At 37.6% G+C, this 21626-nt stretch overlaps 1 protein-coding gene across 18 annotated transcripts in view; it reads right to left on the bottom strand.

The window, feature by feature from the left end:
* Positions 1-21626, bottom strand: part of UTRN (utrophin) — a 498468-nt gene that overhangs the window by 229739 nt on the left and 247103 nt on the right. For 16 of the 18 annotated variants that reach the window (XM_025866206.2, XM_025866193.2, XM_025866194.2 and 13 more), the window contains one exon: positions 7633-7822. In XM_025866206.2, the coding sequence (XP_025721991.1) occupies positions 7633-7822 (190 nt within the window). Of the gene's footprint in view, positions 1-1976; positions 2267-7632; positions 7823-21626 lie in introns of those variants that run through there. The other 2 variants (XM_073894041.1, XM_073894042.1) reach the window with 2 other exon arrangements.

The raw sequence follows: 21626 nt of genomic DNA, 5'->3' as shown, positions 1-21626 counted from the left end.
AAACTTTTATTTATACCATATAAGTTAACACAGCTCAGTAACTAAGATCAATTTTCAAAATATAACCAAGCAAATAAATAATATCTCTTACTAGCTGATTTATTTCATAGTAATTTTGCCACTTCCTATTCTAGACTTCCAATCCCTCAGCCAAAATCTCATATATAACTGCCTTATATTGACACCTGCTGGCAAGTAGTGGAATTGCATATTTCTCATTTGATTATCTGGGCAGTTGTTAATTTTCCATCTAAGGAAAGAAATGAAGAAGGCGACATTTCAACTGGGCAAATAATACAACTTTTAATTTTTTAAAACCAAAAGTACATTTATTCTAAACATTTAAATTTTAAGTTTATTTAGGAAATTTTAAGTCTCAAGAAATCTATCCAAAGAGTACTTCTGATGGCAATTAATTTACCCAATGACTTTAGTAGTTGAACGTGTGCTTATTTGGGGTATAATTATGAAACTAAATAACTTTCTCTAGTATTTGAACTTCTACTGTTTCCTACCTCAGACTAACTTAATACTTTGGTCACATGACTTGAGAAAAAGACCTGATTTTGTGAAAGTATGCATATAAATGGATCAGAAAAATAACCCAGCTAATAAAAAAATGCTTTATATATTCACACTTGTAGTTAAAGAGGTAAAATAACACGCATTAGTGAGCTTTTACTCTGTTATCAAAGCTGCCTGTTCCTGAAATACATAAAATGTTTATACCAGAATAAACATATTCTCTGAAGCGAACCAAAACACAACACACTGAAATAATTAATTTATGGATTTTTAGTTGTATTGTTTTAATTAAATTCTCATGCAAATGAAACCCTTATAAGTATTTCTGCAAAGAACGCCCCGCTACCAATCTGTCTCCTAAAACTTTTCAAAAAAAGTTTCTAGACAGAAATACAGTTAATTGACCAAGCTGTAAAAAATAAAAATATATGATAAAGTTCATAGAATACTGCTTTCCCTTTCTAATGCACTGCCACATAACATGCGGTTTAGATGCTTGGACATGTCATATTTTCCATCATCGGAAAAGCCATATTGTCCTAGAGACAGTCGTTCCAATTACAAATGAGTTTGGGCAGCTAACAGGGCAACAAGATGCATTCTTGAGAATGGTACTAAGTGCATGATGAAGGCAGAATGTGGTACTGCGGTGCTGTATAAATTGCTTTCACATTCCTATTACAATTCCTTCCTTCCTTTTCTATCAAATTGCTCCAATTTTTGACAAAGTAACGAGACAGTATGAACATGGCATATCAGACAAAACTATGATCAAAAATACAATAGGCAACTTTTCTTTAAGACACAAGAGCCCATTCAATGGTTTATGTTTAGGATGACATAGTATTTGAAATTTGCAAGTGTCAAACAAGTTGCCTCCTGAAAGTGTACTTAATCCACCTGTTCAAATAAAATTAAGTTCTTCAAGTTTAGCTATCATACATGAGGATTCAAGAATATAGGGGATAGTTTATGATGAGATTCAGTCCAGTAGTTTCGAAAATGTGCTTTAATTTTTTAATGGGAAAACAATTAACTAGAAAGGGATAGACAGTTATTAAGTAATCTACTGAATTATTTTAAACTCTTCTTTTAAATTTACTGAAATTTACACGATTAATATACCTGGTAATTCAATATTAAGACATTACAAAGTACCACCGAGGTAACAGGTCTTAATGAATGTAGTTTTGCCGTATTTTCTCCAGTTTATCAGCCCTTCTCAGAAGATAAGATTTTGTCAAATGCAAAATAAAAGATGCACTACAACAACACTTGTTTCAGATGCTCAAACAAAATTTAACGAAGCAATTCACTTTCACAGCTTTTATAATCGGTCACTAAGAAAAGGAATCTTTCCTTGGTAAGAACCCTGAAAGGTTAGTTTTTAGAGCCTGAGAAACAGGAGAATTGTCAGACACCCGAGATCCTCATTTCAATCACTCAGTTACCTTACAGAGCTTCTGATACCGAGGAGAAGAAACTGCCATCCTTTGTAAACGATGTAACAAAACCACAACTTTCTGCAGAGACGTTCTCACCACAGCCATCATTTTAAGTTTACCACACTTCTGGAGACACCTCAGAATTTGCATTATAAATGAAGAGCAATGATCATTTCCTCCCGGTCACTGGACAATGATTTGCCAGTTCTCTGAGCATGCTCGTTTCCAGGAATGCATTTGAAAGATACAGGGGTTTAGGGGCTAGGCAAAAGGAGGCTGGTATTCCTTCAACTTCTTCTCAATTTAAAAAAAAAACACAGAAAAATGCCACAAAGAAAGCCCCCCCAGCAGAGGCTCACAGCCGGTACTTGCTCAGCGCGGCACCGGCAGACAATGAGCAAGTTGTTGAGCCAAAGGCAGCCTGGGGTTGAGAGGAGTACGCTCCGTAGCCAAAAAGGATATTAAGTGAAACATTAAAGCTGCAGATACATAGCAGACATCCCCTGAGAACCGAGATTCAACACATCACCACAGTGCCTGCCTCGAGGCTAGTTTATATTAAGAGATGGAGTGGTATTCATTCACTCGCTCTAAAGAGAGATGCGTTCCCTTCCCCACTAAATGTAGCTCTCTTGCTGTGCTCTGTGGGATGAGTGAACATTGTTATAAATCTTGAGAAGAGCAGAAGGGTACCTGACTTTAATGAGATCAGCCCCTACATTAAGTGCTAATAAATCACCTCCAGACAGGTCTCGGAACAAGATCATCTAAAACAAAACGGAACAAGAAATACCTGCAGGGGGTATGTGGCTTTACCTAGGATACCCTAAAAGCAGGGTCGTCCGTGGGCTCTCAGACGCCTGCCTAGGAGAAAAGCCATGAGAAATCACATATCTAATGTTAGGTTAGGACTTCTCTAACTAAACAGTGAGATTAATAAAATACAAAAAAAAAAAAAAAAGTCTGTAACTGACTACTAACATTCCAAATTACCACATTTCCCCTGAAGACAGCATCTTCGTGATCTCATCTTATTTGCCATAATGCTGTTTTAATTTTATAAGAAACATAAAACATGATTATACGATATAAAAACCCAGGACAGAATTTGGGTTTTTTTTAGGTATGTGCATATGTGAGGTGTGTCTTCTACTGTGGCTTGGATACTATTACAAGTATCATTTGGGGTAAAGTACTCTTAGGAAATGAGCAAAATAACCCAGAATGATTAAATGACTGGGTCAAAGGGCACAGCCAGAAATATAAGCCAGACGTTTCTCATTATCAGTGTCCTGCTCAAACTAATGACCCAGGTAAGGCTGCTATTCTCTACTGTTGTCATGATTCTTTAAAAGAAATGCAGTCCTGAAAGTATTTGTTTCTCTTCTTTTACTTTGTCTGCCTTCCCAGTCCCTCATGTTAGTGTGATTGAAAGTCCTACACTGGGTTTCATACAGTTGTGTTTATCAAGCAGTGTTTGTGTATATTTTGCTGCTTCTCCTTGTATATTTTTTTCCCCTGCAGGTCTATACTGAGAACCTATACTGCCTCCCTCTGGATAGGCTAACAATGTCAAAACATCTACACGAAGCCAAAACCTGAAGAGGCAGTCAGTGATGTAATCAAAAATACTAAGTTCACAGGCAAAAATATAGAAACAAACAGCTTTGTGATTATTTAGGTGTAGGGGTTTGGGGAGCTGGTAAAGGGGGACTGATAGCAAAGCAATATGTGGGTTCTTTGCGGGGGAGGATGAAAATGTTCTCTTTGTGGTGATTGTTGCACAACTCTGTGAATACACACACACTAAAAACAACTAAATTGTATACCTTAAAGTGGATGGCTTGTGTGGAATGTGAATTATATGTCAATAAAGCTGTTATCAAAAAACTATATGAAGTTGTAATTCCTGTCCCTGAACCAGCAGGTGAAGCGTACACAACAGAGGTATTACCCACCAAACACCATGCTGGCTCTGGACGTGGGTATCAGGCAAGATCAGCAACAATCTAAACAATCAAAACCTGCACCTATGGAATGAGAGGAGGAAAATTAGGCTGAAACAGAACACAGGAGATAAAAATATAACAATCCCCAAACACATCTTGTGCAAGAGCAAAAATAGCCACCTATCGTAAAACCACCCCCAAAAGGCAGGAGGGCAGCAGGCTTTTGTCCAGGAAAGAATCAGATCATCTCAGTTAATTGGTTCCTGCTAAACTGTAAAGCTTATACTTTGAAATACAATTAAAATGATAATAATATCCTAGAATGTAGACAAGAAAATTCAGAATCAATGCATTTGAACCAATAAACTTAGAGGGAAGCCAATACTAGGCTTTCCTTCAAAGAAAAAAAAAATTTCTGCAGTTGAGTCAAATTCCCTTACATAAATACAGATCCACAGTGACAAAGGCATAGTGAGGCATCTCCTCCTGGATGTTACCCAAATGCCTTATTTCAACATAGTCAAAATGAAATTGATCATTCCTTCACACTCCACACTAACTGGCACCATCTCCCTGAGTTTTTCTTTCCCTGTATTCCCAATCGTGGCCTCTAATCCCGCCTGGCAATCTTCTTAGTCTCTCCTCTTCCCTTGTCTACCCATACTATCAAGTCAGTAGGTCTATTCCCCCCTGGGACGGCCTCATTTCTGGTCATTATCCCCTCTGCAGATGGCTGCAAGACTATCTTAGCAGACTGCACGCCCTACTGGCAGTTTTGCCCAGTTCAAATCCACTCCTCACAATGCTATCGGCTAGATTCCTAATAAAATACAAATCCCACTGCATCCTCTCTTGCTCACTATTCTTTAATGACTTCTCCCTATTGCCACCAGCTTAAAATATAAAATACTTAGCAAGTCAAGTAAGACCCTCGATGATCTGGACCACTCAGAAATTCAGGAGCTTCTCTCTCCAAAGGATTGGGTTTTCTCTTGCCAACTCTGCTGAGGAGGAAAGCCTAACTGCCTTGCAGCCAAGCAGTAAAACATAAATACATAAATCCAAATGATCATCCATCCTTAACAGAAATGGCATGTATCATAGCATACTCCCAGAAATTAATCTTCATCTTCCATGGTGCTTCCAAACTATCCTTTATCAAAAACTTACTCAAATTCACCTTAAACTGAAAACAGAACAGACTTGTTCATCTTCATGAAATATTCCTATGGCTCTGCATCCAGTTGTCCTAAGACATGAAGCAAGTACCGCCAGTGAATGTGCACCAAGTGCACACAGACTGAGGTCCTTATTCCATCTTTTTCAGTGCACCCATAAACTGCCCACCCCCACCCCCACCCCCCTACCATCACATCACCAGAAAATTTATTTTATAATTTCAGACACTCTTGTTTGTACATTCATTTTCTTCAACAAACATGTTTCCATTCCCAAACATTCCATTTATTTTAACTACCTGTTCATTCACACAAATGGAGGCGTCATTAATACAAAAAGTCATGGGATAATTTAAATTCTCTTGTCTCGGAAATACTCAGCAAAAGGTACTAAGGGTCTTAAATGCATCTACCTATAAGGTGCCAAAAATAAAGACATAGGATTTTTTTTAAATAAAATGGAGAGAATGTTTTAAAATTAAGATCATTTTTAAAAGGAGCAAGGCAGTGAAAAATCATGCAAATTATCATAACAGGGAATATCCTAAACAAAAGCAAATACATGTGTTTATCTTTAGACAAACAGACTGAAATAGGCTCTTAATAAATGCCCTCTTTTATACTTCTTATGAGCCACAACATTAAATTTCGGCAACTATTTTTGAGAGGCATTTACTATACATGTCATAATGTGCTTTATTATTTTAGTCAGTAACCTTTCTTTCTTGGTGCTGGTTGCCATAAGACAAGCAATCTTGTGCTTAGTTATTTTTATTTAGAAGGAATTTAAACATCTTCATTTACATTTATTTCTACAGTTTGGGTATTCACTAACTATCGAGAAGAATTCTGGCTACGGTAAGAATATATCCCAAGATAAAATGTGCCAGAAGACATTATTAAATGCAGACAGGTCTGCACTTTGCTGATGCTCATCATCAAGGTTCATTTCAAGCCTCCTTTACTCATTGTCTAAAAACTGTTGTCTCCTCAAATGCACAGCCTGGGTATCTTCTTTTTACACCATTAGGTAAAGTAAGCATCTGTGAGCATTTATAGATCAGGCTTCCAGTTGTCCAAATCATAAAAAACAATACATTCTAGCATTGGCCCACACTTAGAGCCCTCTCTAACCTCCCGAAAATGAGACGATAGCTAAATATTTCTTCAAATAACATGGACAGTGGCCTCCTGAGATTCTAGATGGTGAGACAAAAGAACATATTTAACCTCAATACCTGCTGGGTCACCTTCATTACCAAGTCACAAATGTATTATGCAATGAACAAGAAATAAGAAGTAATGTAAGAAAACACAGATTTTCGTTAATCTCAACGGCTCCACCATAAAACACCCTAATAGTCCATATGCATGGGAACAAGTTACAAATAAGTCTATTCCCAAAAGGTCCTTTAAAAAAAATGTTGATACTTTTTAGTGAAAACAATTTCAAACTTAGAGATAATTCCTAATAGGAATAGTTCTAAGAAAGCTACTGTACCCTCTATCCAGATCCACAAATTTGTGAACATTCTGAGTTTCAAGGGAAGAGAATTCTAAGAAAGGATTCAAAAAGGTCATCACACTGAATTTCATAATGGTGAAGTCAGGGTCCACGGTTAGCAGTCAGTGTTTACCTAGAATGTGCACACGGCACCGCATCGGCAACAGTATGGAGTAACGTATTCTCTGCCCTTGAAGAGTCATGTGATCAGCTGGGACAGGAGAAGACATGCCTCAGATGACATTGGGTCATGAGTTCACAGGCATATCAGAAATAATAACAGTCAAAATGATGTGCGAATGACATGGCAGAGAGAAGTAAGCAGATGTGAAACTGTGGCAGACAAGGGAACTGCACCATTAAAATCGGTTTAAAGGAGAAGGTCTGCGATTGGCAAGACTAGGTCATTCTACACAAAGATGGTAACTTCAAGGGCACTGAAGCAGTTGTACTTGGGGGCAGAGAAAGGGTACAGTCATGCTACGTGAGATTCCTCATACATTTTTGTAAAGGAAAGATCTTGTGTTAGCACATTTCGTGGAGAAGAATTTGAACCTCAGATTGCATCTGCAGTCATAGCTATCAAGCTAGAGACATAAAAGTAATATATCCAAGCCTAATGCTCTTAGTTGTAAATTAAGCCACAGAGCCTTTGCAGCTTTTATATTAAGTATGTTAAAATAAATGGAGAAAGAAGCAACTTCATATTAAAAGGAAATGCCCTTATAATTTAGGATTCAATAAGGCGAAGTGTGTAGGGCTTAAAATGACAAAAACAGAACAGCTATGAGCCTGTAAGTCTAAATAAACAAGTATTACTTCCATAAAAAAAAGGTGTTTTTTCTCTCTTACTAAGTAAAGTATTTTAGAGATCGTCTTTCCCGAAACCAATGATTCACAGGGGAGAGCATGGATCTCATAACCGAATGAGGTAACAATCTCACCCTTTAACGGTAATAAATTTGCATGTCGCTGGATCAAAAGAGCACAGCGGAAATAAAATTGCTGGGTGCAGGTCCCTGCACACTTGCCTGCAGCTGCCGTGTGAGCTCCCTGGCCAGCACCGTGTCCTGAAGCACATTCTCCCGCTGAGAGGCGTCCGCAAGCACATTAACTGTGGTTTCCGCTTCTTGTATCCACTTTAGGAAGTTCTCCAGATCCCGGCGAGAGGCCTGCACGGTCCTCAACTCCACTTCCAAGGCACTCTGTCTGTCAGCAATGCTGCAAGGAACAACATGATAGGCACGTCTCTATGACTTACGGTGGGACAGCCCACATCACGCATGCCCTAACAAACAAATTAACAGACAGCCTCCGAGGAACCTTTATTTATTTAAGGACCTAAGGTAAGTGGGACATTTATTTATATGTGTGTCTTGAATAATCCTTCATGGGAGGAGTAATGTGAATAGCGAGAAGAGGGAGAGGGGGAGAGACATCTAAATAGTAACAAAATCACATTCATATGATAAAATAATTATGACTCCATTTTGCAACTCCTAATTGTATATTAAGTTATCCCCCAATGTTTTATTTCAATACCTTAGTATAATGCCTGACACTCAGAGGAAATATCAATAAATATTCATGCAATGAGTGACTAAATGAATTCCAGGAAGCAGTAAAATCAGAAGAAATACTTAAGATAAAATGAAAATAATTTAAAGGGCTTACTTTACCTATTTTAAAACAACTGAGATCAATACAAATTGGTTCTTTAAGCTGATTTAATAATATTATATTTGAAAAACACTGGAAAATCAAGCTTTTAGAAACCCTTCATTAAATCTACATCAAAATTAATACACAGAAATATGGAGTTGCATGATTTAAGAGAAACACATATCTGTAAATTCAATCTTTAAAACTTTATATACCTCAAAGCTTCATAAGAAGAAAACAAATCATTTTAGATGCACCTGGGTGGCTCAGTCGGTTAAGCGTCTGACTCAGTTTCAGCTCAGGTCACGATCTCAGTGTCGTGAGATCGAGCCTTGCATAGGGCTCCGTGCTGGGCATGGAGCCAGTTAAGATTCTCTCTCTCTACCTCTGCCCCTCCCTGTGCCACTCTCTCTCTCTCTTTCTCTCTCAAAAAAAAAAAAAAAATTAAAAATGGATACTAACAATTACACCCTAGGTGTTTAAACCCAAGGGAACTGAAAACATGTATCTACACAAAAACTTGTGTACAAGTTTTCAGAGAGCATCATCATTTATTATAGCGAAACACTACAATCAACCCAAATGTCCATCGATAAAGTAATGGATAGATAAAATGTAGTATACCCGTACTTGAATTATTCAACCATAAAAAGTAACAAAGTACTACTACTTGTTGTAACGTGTATGAACCTTGAAAACATGCTGAGTGAGAGAAGCCAGACACAAAAGGCCGCATATTGTGTGATTCTATTCATATTTATATGAAATGTCCAAAAAAGGCAAATCAACACAGAGAGAAAAGAGATTAGTTGTTGCCTAGGACTGGAGTGGAAGGCAATGGGGACTGCTAATTGGGTATTCGGTCTCTTTTCCGGATGATACAATGTTCTGAAATTAAGAGTATTGTGATGGTTGCACAACATGATGAATATACTAAACTCTGAGTTGTACACTTTAATAGGGTTAATTTCATGGTGTATGAACTATATCACAATAAAAAGTCAGCATGTGTAATATCTCATTTATATATATTTTCTATTTCATCCACTCATCTACCCATACATCATGCATCCATCTACCTGTCCTATATACAGGACTGTGTATATACAGATAAAAGGATAAATGTCAGGAATGTTAATATTAAAAGTTATTTCTAGGTGCTGGGATTTAAGGTGATTTACTTTCCTGTTTGTACTTTTTCTGTATTCTTTGATTTTATAATGAACACGTTATCTTCTTCACACAACAATAAACAAATTCTTTAAATAAATAGGTAAAAGATTTAAACAGAGATCATCATAGAAGATATATGGGTGGCAAATAAGCACATGAAAAGATACTCAGCATCATTAATCATCAGAGAAATGTAAATTCAAACCACAATGAGATATCACTACAGATTGGAATCACTTTAAGAAAATGACTACACCAAGTGCAGGTGAGAATGCAGAGCAACTACAACTCTCCTACATTGCAAGTGCGAGTGTAGAATGGTACCGCCATTAAAAAACACTTTGGCAGACTTTTTTAATAAAGTTTACCGTGTACTCAGAACAATCCAGCAATCCTACTCCTAAGTGCTCAAAAGAAATGAAAACATACACTTACACAAAACCCATAGGCAAAACTTTCTTCACAATGGCCCCAAACAGGTAATAACCCAAATGTCATCAAGTGGAAAACAGATAAACTCTAGTATATGCATACAATGGAACACTACTCAACAATAAACAACTGATAGATGCAACAACAGGGATGGAATCTCAAATGCATTCTGCTAAGTGAAAAAAGTCAGACATAAAAGCTGTTTCTATTCTTAAGCCATTCTAGAAAGTCATCAACCTCATCTGAGCATTTATCTACTAAAAAAACTCCAAGAGTGTTTAGCTAGCTACAGAATAAACCCAAATTGCTTTTCCTGAAACTCAATGTCCTCTGTAATCTATCACTAATTCGCTTTTCTAGCTTATCCCCCAGTTCTCTCCAATACTCTGTTCAGGTTAACATGGTTATGTTCCTTTTTCTCTAGGATATTCTTAAGGCTGTGCCCAACCCAAAACTTCATATACACATAAAAATATCCTCCTGACCACCTCCACTTACCAAAATCCTCCTGATCCTTAGGGTTAAGGTCTACCTTTTTTAGAACATCCCAGAGCAATTAGATTTCCTTGCTCTGAGTTCTTAAAAGGTCATTACTCCTCTCTATACAGAAATTAATCACATGTATCCTGGAAAAGCCCTTGGATTGTGATCTTATTTCACGCTTAAATTTTACTTTGACGGTATTACACGGGTTTGTTTTCTGTTCTTCTGTTCTGTAGACTCACTATGGGCAGAAGCAGTCTTATATATCTCCATATTTCTCAGAGTCCTTATTACAGTTTTATAATAAGTATTTATAGAATAATGACAATCTATTTATAATGTATTTAAACTTACCTGCCAAACACCAGTTTTCAAGAAGCCACTGAGAGATGGCCTCCACAAAAACCAGTTTGTAAATCAAGGAAAAAAAAAAAAGATAGGAGAAGCACAAAAACAAGAGATCCAAGAGAGGGAGAAGCAAACAGGCCCTCGTGCTAATGGTGAAAGAGATCTCAGAAGAGACAGTGATGAATTGGGCCAGGTGAGGGCTGTCATCACCATTCCAACTGCTATGTTTTCTTATTTTAACTTGACAAAACTAATGAAGGACACACTCTGACAAAATAAGGAAATAACCCAAAAGAGAGAAGAAAAACACACAAAAAAACAAACAAAAAACACATAAAATCCAGGAAACAGGGATTCAAAACTCGGAGGAAAGTACAGAATATCCCTAGGATTATGGCTGTGCACCAGGCCTAGAAAGTATGTCTACAGAAGAAATGTCTCTCAGAAAAAAATATTAGAAGTGATAGACCACTTATTGTGATTGCTTTGTGGGAAATTACACTGTCAGACCTTTGGAAAATGTGGGAAGAATTAGTAACAGGTGCAAAGAAACTGAAACACATAAACGCAAGGCAATTATGAATTTCAGGTGAAAAAAACAGAGAGGAAGCAAAATTATAACAAACTTCAGTGCTTGGCTGTTAATGATGCTTAAACATACATTAACAATGTCAACACTGAATATCTGTTTATCTAAAAATTCAGCAATGAGATGGTATAGCCACTGTGGAAAACAGTCTAGTGATTCCTCAAAAAATTAAAAATAGAATTAACATACGATCTAGCAATTCCACTTTTGGGCATACACCCAAAAAATTGAAAATGGGGTCTTGAAAAGATATTTGTGCACCCATGTTCACAGCAGCATTATTCACAATAGGTAAAATGTGGAAGCAACCAAGTGTTCATCAACAAATGTATGGATAAGCAAAATGTAATATACACCTACAATGTAATATTATTCAGCCTTAAAAAGGAAAGAAATCCTGACATCTGCTACAAAATGGATGAACCTGGAGCACATTATACTAAGTGAAATAAGCTAGTCACAAAGACAAATACTGTATGATTCCACTTATATGAGGTACTTAGAGTAGTCAAATTCATAAAGACAGAGAGTAGAATCGTGGTCGCCAGGGGTAAGGGAAAGAAAGAATAGGGCGTTATTGTCTAATGAGTACAGAGTTTTCATTTGCCAGGTGAAAAGAGCTATGGGGATGGATGGTGGTGATGGGTGCACAACAGCATGAATATTTACTACCATTGAATTGTATACTTAAAAATCGTTAAGACTGTAAATTTTGTTACGTGTATTTTACCATAACAAAAAAAAAGTGAAAAAAAATTCAATGATGAGGAAGGTTAAGAAAATGGTAGCATGAGAAAGCTATACCCTATATGTTTACCAGAACAGTATATCAATAGACAGGGTCTAATACGGATGTTTTGGAAGATAATAGTACACTCATTTTATGTAGAATATGGGAATGTATAAATGACATAAGGAGAAGCCAAAAGGAGAAAAAGGCGTTGCCCCTAGGGAGTGAGTAGTGAGAGAACTGCTATATTTTGTAATAAACCTTTAAGTACTTCTAATTTTTTAAATCATATGTATATATTTCTTTTATTTTCTAAAATTTAGAAGTTACCCACTAGAATTTGGGCTGTTAGTGTGGTGACTGGTGTTTTATCTTCTACCTAATCCCACCCATGTTTTCAATTTTTAAAATATCAACAGAAAAAAAGTATTAAGAAAAACCCCCCCAAAAAAAAGTATGCCAAAAAGGTACCTAAATGCAAAAAACTTAAATGAGTACACACATGCAATTAATCAACCATGAATAGGCAGCTCTTCACACTCACATAAAATTAATGACTATATAATTGGGTAAAGTCAAACACTTGAATTCTACGGAATCAGTATCATTTATTTTTCAGAGTAGTCATATGTATAAAATAGGCTGTGTGGCAAACAGCTAATGTAAAAGTAGATCATTATAGATTAGCTCTATTAAACCTTAAGAATGCCCAGACTAGAAGCAAAAGGATGCAATGTCTGAGTCCTATGAGGTTATTTACCTATAAAAATGAATCAATTATTAACCCTCAGTTCAGAGTTTTATTTTTTAATTTAAATTCAATTAATTAACATATAATGAATTATCAGTTTCAGAGGTAGAGGTCAGTGACTCATCAGTCTTATATAACACCCAGTGCTCATTACATCACACGCCCTCCTTAATGTCCATCACCCAGTTACCCCCTAGCCCCCACCTCCCTTCCCTCCAGCAACCCTCAGTTTGTTTCCTATAATTAAGAATCTTTTATGGTTTGTCTCCCTCTCTGATTTCATCTTGTTTTATTTTTTCCTACTTTTTACTTCTTTTACCTTAAATATCCTTCCTCCTCCCTGCCCATTCCCACTAACCTTCCCCGTCCGACCTAATGAATTTCTACCTTCCCTCCAGAACTTGGTGCAGACACCTTCTATGGCACCTCACTCCACCCATGGCATGATGTCCTTTACCCCATTAGTGTGCCATGCTGCTGTCACAAATCACCACAAACTCAGTGGCTTAGAGCAACCTAAATTTATCATCTCACAGTTCTGTCAGTTTCCGAAACAGGGCTCACTGGACTGAAATCAAGTTGTCAGCAGGGCTGTGTTCCTTTGTGGAGGCCCTAGAGAGAGTTCTTTCTCCTTGTCATTTCCAGCTTCTGGCTGAAGGTCACCCGTATTCCTTGGCTCCTGACTCCTTTCGTCTTCACTTTGAAAGGTGCATGGAATAACCGGGCCCACTCAGATGATCCACGATAGTCCCACCTTTGGAAGATATTCTGCCACCGCATCACATCTCCAATAGTAAGTGAAAGTGACTATTTTGTTGTCTGTTTGAAGTTTCTGAATCATCAGTGCACTTGGTACCCCCAGGGCCTACACACAGTAGCAACTCAAGTATGTACTGAATAAACTAATACAAAAATAGGAAGAACATCTTCCTTCCTGCAATATTTTAAGGACAAAATGAGGTATATACCCATAAATGTATCAAGATATAATAAACACTCAATAAATAATATTTTTCCTAATCTTGTACATGAGTGGAGTGAAATATTGGGAAATTAATTTTGCCTACAGCATGCAAATGTGCAGTTTAATAATGAAGGTCCTGGAGAATTTTTTCAAGTTCACATATATCTGCGTGTCAGAATTTTTTATCACCAATGTAATCAATTATTAAAAATAATGAACATACTAGAAGCTAAACTCTATTTACAGCAGTCCAAATTGTCTTCATATTATTATAATAAATATACATTTTGTTTTTCTATTTTTTTTAAGATTTTATTTATTTATTTGACAGAGAGTGAGAGAGAGAGCAAGAGAGGGAACACAAGCAGGGGGAGTGGGAGAGAGAGAAGCAGGCTTCCCGCGGAGCAGGGAGCCCGATGCGGGGCTCGATCCCAGGACCCTTGGTTCATGACCCGAGCCGAAGGCAGACGCTTAACAACTGAGCCACCCAGACGCACCAATAAATATACATTTTAAAACCTTATAATCATAGTGTATATTAATTTATAGTCTGATTTTTTTACTATAATTTCATATCCAATTTCAAATAGAATATAGCTCAAAGGTAACATACCACCCATGTTAGTCTTTTTAAAACTAGATCCAATGCGGGGCACCTGGGTGGCTCAGATGGTTAAGCGTCTGCCTTCGGCTCAGGTCATGATCCCAGGGTCCTGGGATCAAGCACCACATGGTGCTTCTGGCTCAGTGGGGAGCCCTCTTTTCCCTCTCCCTCTGCCTCTCCCCCTGCTCATACTCTCTCTCTGTTTCTCTGTGTCTCAAATGAATAAATAAAATCTTAAAAAAAAAAAAAACAACTAGATCCAATGCTAGAGTATGGTATACTGGACACTACAAGAATTTTTATCCATTTTCAAGGGATTCACATGATTTATCATACTACCATGAGGTCAAAAATAATTGCTAAAATGAGAGGTTCAGGAATGTGTATGCACACTTTATCGCACATGCTAATAAATTAACTTTAATACCATTTGCACATTTTTCTGCTCTCAGAAGAAAACGACCTAATTCTACCACCTCTGCCATTGACTGGTTATATGGCTTGGGATAAACCACTTCAAATTTCCAAATTTTTTTCCATCCTTAAAATAAGTTGCTTGGACTAGATGAGTAAAGGACCCATTTCAGAGTCTCCAGGGATCCTTTTAAAACCACAAAATCCATCACTGACATTATAAAACCTGCTCGAAGAGATCCTCCATTCTCACCCCCATCCCTAGTTTCAAATCCAGCTCATCAAGAATCACTGCATGTAAACGAAATGTTACTGATGGGGAGAGATGAGTGCAGTGCAGGCAGCAAGAAGGTTAGAAGTATTCGTGTGCAAGTTCCTGAGATAACAGCCAGCCCCGAACTCACATTTGTCTACAATTCTCAGGGAAGAGTTTATATATCCGGCAGTTCAGGTTGCTACATCTCAAGATCAGAAGAGCCAGAGGAGGTTCTGAGAAATGTAAGGGGAGGAGGTTCTGAGAATACAGGGGAAGGATTTCAAGTTTAGGGAATTGTGGCTACTAGACAAAGGCAGAGAAGATTTTTTTTTAAAAATCTTTTTTAACCTATAAATCATAAAGAATAAGGATACATGGAAAGCCTAGAAGATAATATTTGAAGTTCAGATGGGTAACTTTAGCAGAAACAACAATTTTTACTTCAAACAGAAATAACAGACTATAGAGTTCTTTGGGACAAGAAATGGTGCACACTGAAAATATAAATAGCTTCTCATAAAAGATTCGAGGAATCCATGGGGGACAGATTTATAATAGTTTATCTTAAAGGGAACTGGGATTTTTTAAATGTAAACTCTCAGCTTTTAAAGAGATTTCTGCTATAAAATCAACGATATTCTACAAAATAGCTTAGTTATTTTGTAGCATAACAAAACATGGCCACCCACATAACTGATTTTAATGGTATTTTAAAGATGTTATATAATACTTGATATTTTAAGCTACAAGATATACTATATTGATCCAGTGTGCATGTGCTTACTATAATCGGTTAAAAGAGTGAACGCAACTAGATATGTCCTTTTTCTTAGGATTTTATTTATTTGAGAGAGAGACAGAGAGAGCGCAAGAGATGGAGAGGGAGAAGCAGGCTCCCCGCTGAGCAGGGAGCTGGAAGCGGACTGGATCCCAAGACCCTGGGATCATGACCTGAGCTGAAGGCAGCCGTTGAACTGACTGAGCCACCCAGATGCCCCTATTTTTTTCTATTTTAATGCAAAAGAATACCTTCAGAAACCCACGGATATGTGTTGCTAAATTTTGGTATACTTAAAAGGTGACCTTTACAGTCACATGAGATCTAAATACATTTATCTCTTTTGGGAGGAAAAGAGTGGCATCAGAAGTTTGAGTGGCATGTAGAAAACTTATAATGAAACAGTTCTTTAAGCTTTTCAATGGATATTTTCACAAGGTAGTTTTGTTCTTTTGTAAATAAAATAACAATGAGCTAAAAAAAATGTATTAAAGCACCCTTTGGGGAAATGCAGTTGATTTGATAAGAATTAGTACCTGTAAATATACCCTACAATCTATGGTCTTTTGGTGACCCAGAGATTGGGTCATCTCATCAAGCACTTAAATATTCACTCCATGGAATTTAAGGAAACTGTTATAAGCTGCTAATGCTACACCAATTGGGAAGCTCAAGAAAGGAGCCCCCACTGGCCCCACACCCACTCCATGATGCCTACCCTCCACCTTGTATAACCCAAAGGAGTAGCTCTCCCTAGGACTGCCACCTCCACCAGCAAATATTTAAGAGCTATATCCATGACAGAATCTACATCACCATATCCTATTTCTCTTTTAGCTAAATCACTACGAAATATCTGGTCTTCATCGGCCAACCAATATTGGACTGTAACGCCAATACTACTCTGCACCTTCCCCAATCTGCCCCAATTCATCCCCAAACCCTTCTTCTGTTATGTCCAGAAATCTATTCTATGATCAGCAGACCACAGATCAACTCCTTCATCTTATCTTAAGTGAAAATGGTTTCCTTAGGACCATCAATTCCCCTGGAAAATTTTGAATGAAGTTTTTTTTCTGTTTCCTCACAGATCCTATAAGCCCCAGGGTGAGTCGTTGGAGTAAGTGCCCTCTTCCTTGCTTTTCACTGGTACTTTCAGGCCACTATTCTCCCACCTTCCAGGCAAAACCCTACTCTTTCAAAGCACGAGACATTTGTCCATTACATTCATATACTGACCTCCAGGCCCATGGTCACTGCATAACAGTTATAATGGTTGCTCACTACTTCAAAAGTAAGTAGTGTCTTAAAGTCAACTCAAGATCTGCCTGCCAAGCCACCAGGAGGGACTGCAGAGCCCAGCAGAAGGGAGATCTCAGACACGATTATGGACTGGGAGCCATCTCTGGTTCCTTTACAAACACCTTCCTCTTCCCTGCTCCTGATCTTCCATCTGCATTCTTTCTACTTGCCTCTGAGTAGATAAGCATTGCTAAACATTTATTATTATAAACCACAAACAGGCCATCATCACTGCCCAGCAAAACTAAGGTTCCTCCAGGAAGCTCTCTGCCCCACTCACCAGGATTCTGATGTTACCTGTAATCCTATTCAAATCTGTGTCAGCCCCACCACCAGCCTCATTGACAGCATACCCATGGATCAGAAAGAGAGCAGACTCATTGCAGAGAACCTTTCATCTTCCCACCACATAGTGATTAATAACGTATAAGATATTCCTTATAGCACAAAACTATACTGTCTCATTTGCTTTACAATACTTCAACAGTTAACTAGGTGTGTATATGTGCATGCATGTATGCGAGTATACGTGTACATATACACATGCACACGCACACATACACATACATATATACACATGCACATGCACATACACACACATACACACATACACATACATATGCACATGCACATGCACATACACATGCACATACACATACATATACACATGTGCACATACATATACACAAGCACATACACCTACATATACACACACGCATACGCACATATATACACATACACATGCACATACATATACACATATACATACATGTACATACACACATACACATATATATACATACACATATGCATGCACGTGCATATACATACACACATACACATATATATACACACATGCACATACATATACACATACACATGCACATACATATACACATACACATGCATATACACATACACATACACATGCACATGCACATACACATACATATACATATACACATACATATACATAGGCACTCTGGGGCTAAACAACATTTCAGATCCAAATCAGGCATTCACACCTCAAATGTTACTATGAGCACTTTTCAACTTCCAATACATCTCAATTTACACTAAAACATTTGTTAATTGGCATTAAGAGACACAGGGGGAAAACATTTCACAGATGAAAAGAGCAGTGGTCAATGTATATCAGTTAGTTAAAAATGTTAGAGATGGGGGGCACCTGGGTGGCTCAGCCAGTTAGGCATCTGCCTTTGGCTCAGGTCATGATCCCAGGGTCCTGGGATCGAGCCCCACATCGGGTTCCTCGCTCAGCGGGGAGTGTGCTTCTCCTTCTGCCCCTCCCCCCGACTCATGCTCACTCTCTCTCTCTCTCAAATAAATAAATAAAATCTTTAAAAAAAAATATTAGAGACAGGCCTTCTGTTTACAGAATCCAACATACTGGGAGCTAGTTGTGTTTCAGAATTAAGAATTTTCTGTACAATAAAAAATTATTATTACGAATGTATCTGTATGACATATTACACACAAGTAGGGTCTGAGGCAGCAAACACATTAATATTTCTACAGCTAGGAACAAGGCTATTTATACTAACCAGAATAAATAAAGACTATAATAAACAGCCTCACATCAATTCAAAGCTTTCTGTTATCAGAGTGTATTGGATTTTGGCATCGGAGATAAGGGAATGAGGCCCTGTAACTGTGAATGGCCAACTTACTTAGGCCAATTGCAATTCATACAAAACATTTCCTTTGAAAGCTGATATTAAACTTCACACATTATGCCGCAATGACAGTGTTCCATAAGCAAGTATAATAATCCTTCACCGCACCCCCGCCCCCGCGAATTTGGCTGACAATGACACATATACAGAATACGGCTGGAAGATAAGAGAGCCCTCATATAAGGCCTCTCTGTGACCGCTACAGAGGGCACAATGGACACATACTGAAGAGTGTTACATTATTCATAGGAGAGGCCCCCATATCTTTAATCAGATCGGGTTTCTAAACCCGACACAGATAAAACAGTAAGTGGAATCACAGACAGATCTGAGAGGCGGGTCCACAGAGCAGTCACCAGCAATCGCTGACATTCTGATAACAAAGGAGGAAAACAAAATATTTTTTAAAGAATGTAAGAGCCTGACTGCACAGTCGAAAAAGTGTGGATATCAGTCTCAGCTCTGCGCTTAGAGCTGTGTGATCTCGGGTCCTCCTTAACTTTCCTCTGCTTCAGTTTATTCACTGAGGCAGTGTTGATGAAAACGCTGCCTGTCTATTATGATTTGAGGATTAAATAAAATAATGCATGTGAAGGCATTAGCACAGAACCTGACAGTGGCAAGACACCCAATAAAATTCATACACTAAAAATAAAGCAGAAAATCTCACAAAGCATAGCAGCCTAAATAAATTTACTACCAATTCTTCAGAACTCAGAGCAGGAAGAACATTATCATAACTTAGGATAGAAAAATATCATTTCAGCTATGCTATGTGACTTTGAACATGTCATTCACCTTCTCTGAGCCTGAGAGCATTACATTAGACCACGCATTCTCAAGGGAGGTGAGAAGTGGTTCTTTGGTGAGGCAGGGTTGGGGCGGGGAGTGGAAAAATCTACACTTTTTATCTATAAAGTACAACTATAAAGTATGGAATCAGATACACAATATACCCATGGTATGAAAATTTCAGGGGAGTGGGGCTCTAACAAGGCTCTTTGGGGGTTGATGATGTAAAAATGTTGAGAAACACTGGCTTAAATGCACCGTAAGATTGTATATAGCTCTTAAAGTTCCTTAATTCTATCTTCATAACAATAATGCCAAGAATTTTTTTTAAAAAATGGTTCTTATAAGTTCATATGTTCTGTTTAAGGCAAGGAAAGATTTGTATATTCTAGAAATGTCTTCAATTAAAACAGTTAAAAATTGTAAATATCACTGTGTTTAAAAGAGAAAATCCTCGCAATACATAGAAACCCCAGCTGTCACTCATGAAAAGGATCCTGTGAGCTACAGTTTTGTTGTATTTTCCCTGCTTTATAGATAGCAATATGTCTAAATTTTAATGTTGATGTATTCCCCCAAAAAATGCAGAAAGAAAATAGAATAAGCACAATGACTTGTAACTACCATAAAATTGGAACAGTGTGCTTGTCTTAGCTCCGATAAATGAAAGATCACCTTGGAATATAATTCATTTTTAATTGCCTCTACCATCTAACCTAACTACTGCTGTAGGCTGTCTTAAAATATTTACAAAGTAAAAGAAAAAAAAAGAATTGGAGGTGCTAAATAAAGCAGGCTTCACATTCCTAAGTGATCAATTTTTCTGGTATTGTTTACAACAAAAACAAAGTTATAATTCTTACATATGGATTTTTGGAAACACGCAGATCAAGTATACTTAAGGACTATCTTAGTATTAAAGCTGTATGTCTTAATTGAGATATAATTAACACATAATATTGTACTAGTTTTAGGTGTAGAACATAATGACTGGATGTAAGTATATATGCAGAATGAATAACACAGTAACATCTATCACCACACATGGCTACACATTTTTTTCTCTTGTGATGAGAACTTTTAAGATCTACTTGGTAACGTTCAAATACACAATACAATCTTGTTAACTATGGTCACCATGCTGTGCGTTACATCCCTAGGATTCATTATCCTATAACAGGAAGTTTATACTTTAAAGTCTTTTTTTTTTTTTAATATTTTATTTATTTATTTAATTGCCAGAGAGAGACAGCGAGAGAGGGAACACAAGCAGGGGGCATGGGAGAGGGAGAAGCAGGCTTCCCGCCGAGCAGGGAGCCCGATGCGGGGCTCGATCCCAGGACTCCGGGATCATGACCTGAGCCGAAGGCAGTCGCCCAACCAACTGAGCCACCCAGGCACCCCTAAATAAAGCCTTTTTTAATCCATCCTCTTCCCAGCCTCGGTTGGGGATCCTTACTATATCCAAGTAAGCTTCTACAACAGAAGAAAACAGTTGCACTAAATGCTAGAAAGAGCAGTATTACAGCTATCTTCCGCTTTAACTACTTTGAAGTGTTGTATTTGCTACCCCAGCCTTATTTCCTCCAGAATCCTAGGTATATTTAGCAACATATATATATATTCACACTCATATACTGCCTCATAATTCTTGTCTTTGAGTTTCCCAAAAATCTAAAATCAACTTTACAGGCCCTAACTAAAAATGACATTCTAAAAAGGTATAAAACACCTCCATGTCAAACTGTTATTAAATGCTTGGCCAAACTTTATTACCAGTAACATGCATCATCAAGTGTTCTAGTATTATCCATTTTATTCACCACAAACTAAATGTGTTTGGATACAAATTAGCTTTCAGGTGGCTATATCTGAATATATAAAGATGTGTGTGAAACCATAATTTCATTAGACACAGGCATTCCCAGGACTGTGCAAGAAGAAACACTTTTTCCCAATGATGAATATAAATACGCTATCTTGAAGAGATGCTAACCACTGTTTATAGTTCCTCAGACCCTAGGTGTTCAAGTGACAGAAAAATCTCTCT

This window comes from Callorhinus ursinus, unplaced genomic scaffold (genome assembly GCF_003265705.2).
Source record: "Callorhinus ursinus isolate GAN/ISIS: 27379988/994484 unplaced genomic scaffold, GSC_fseal_2.0 scaffold6, whole genome shotgun sequence".
NCBI lineage: Eukaryota > Metazoa > Chordata > Mammalia > Carnivora > Otariidae > Callorhinus > Callorhinus ursinus.
The sequence above is the reverse complement of the archived record's forward strand: the minus strand, read 5'-3'. Positions and strand labels throughout refer to the sequence as shown.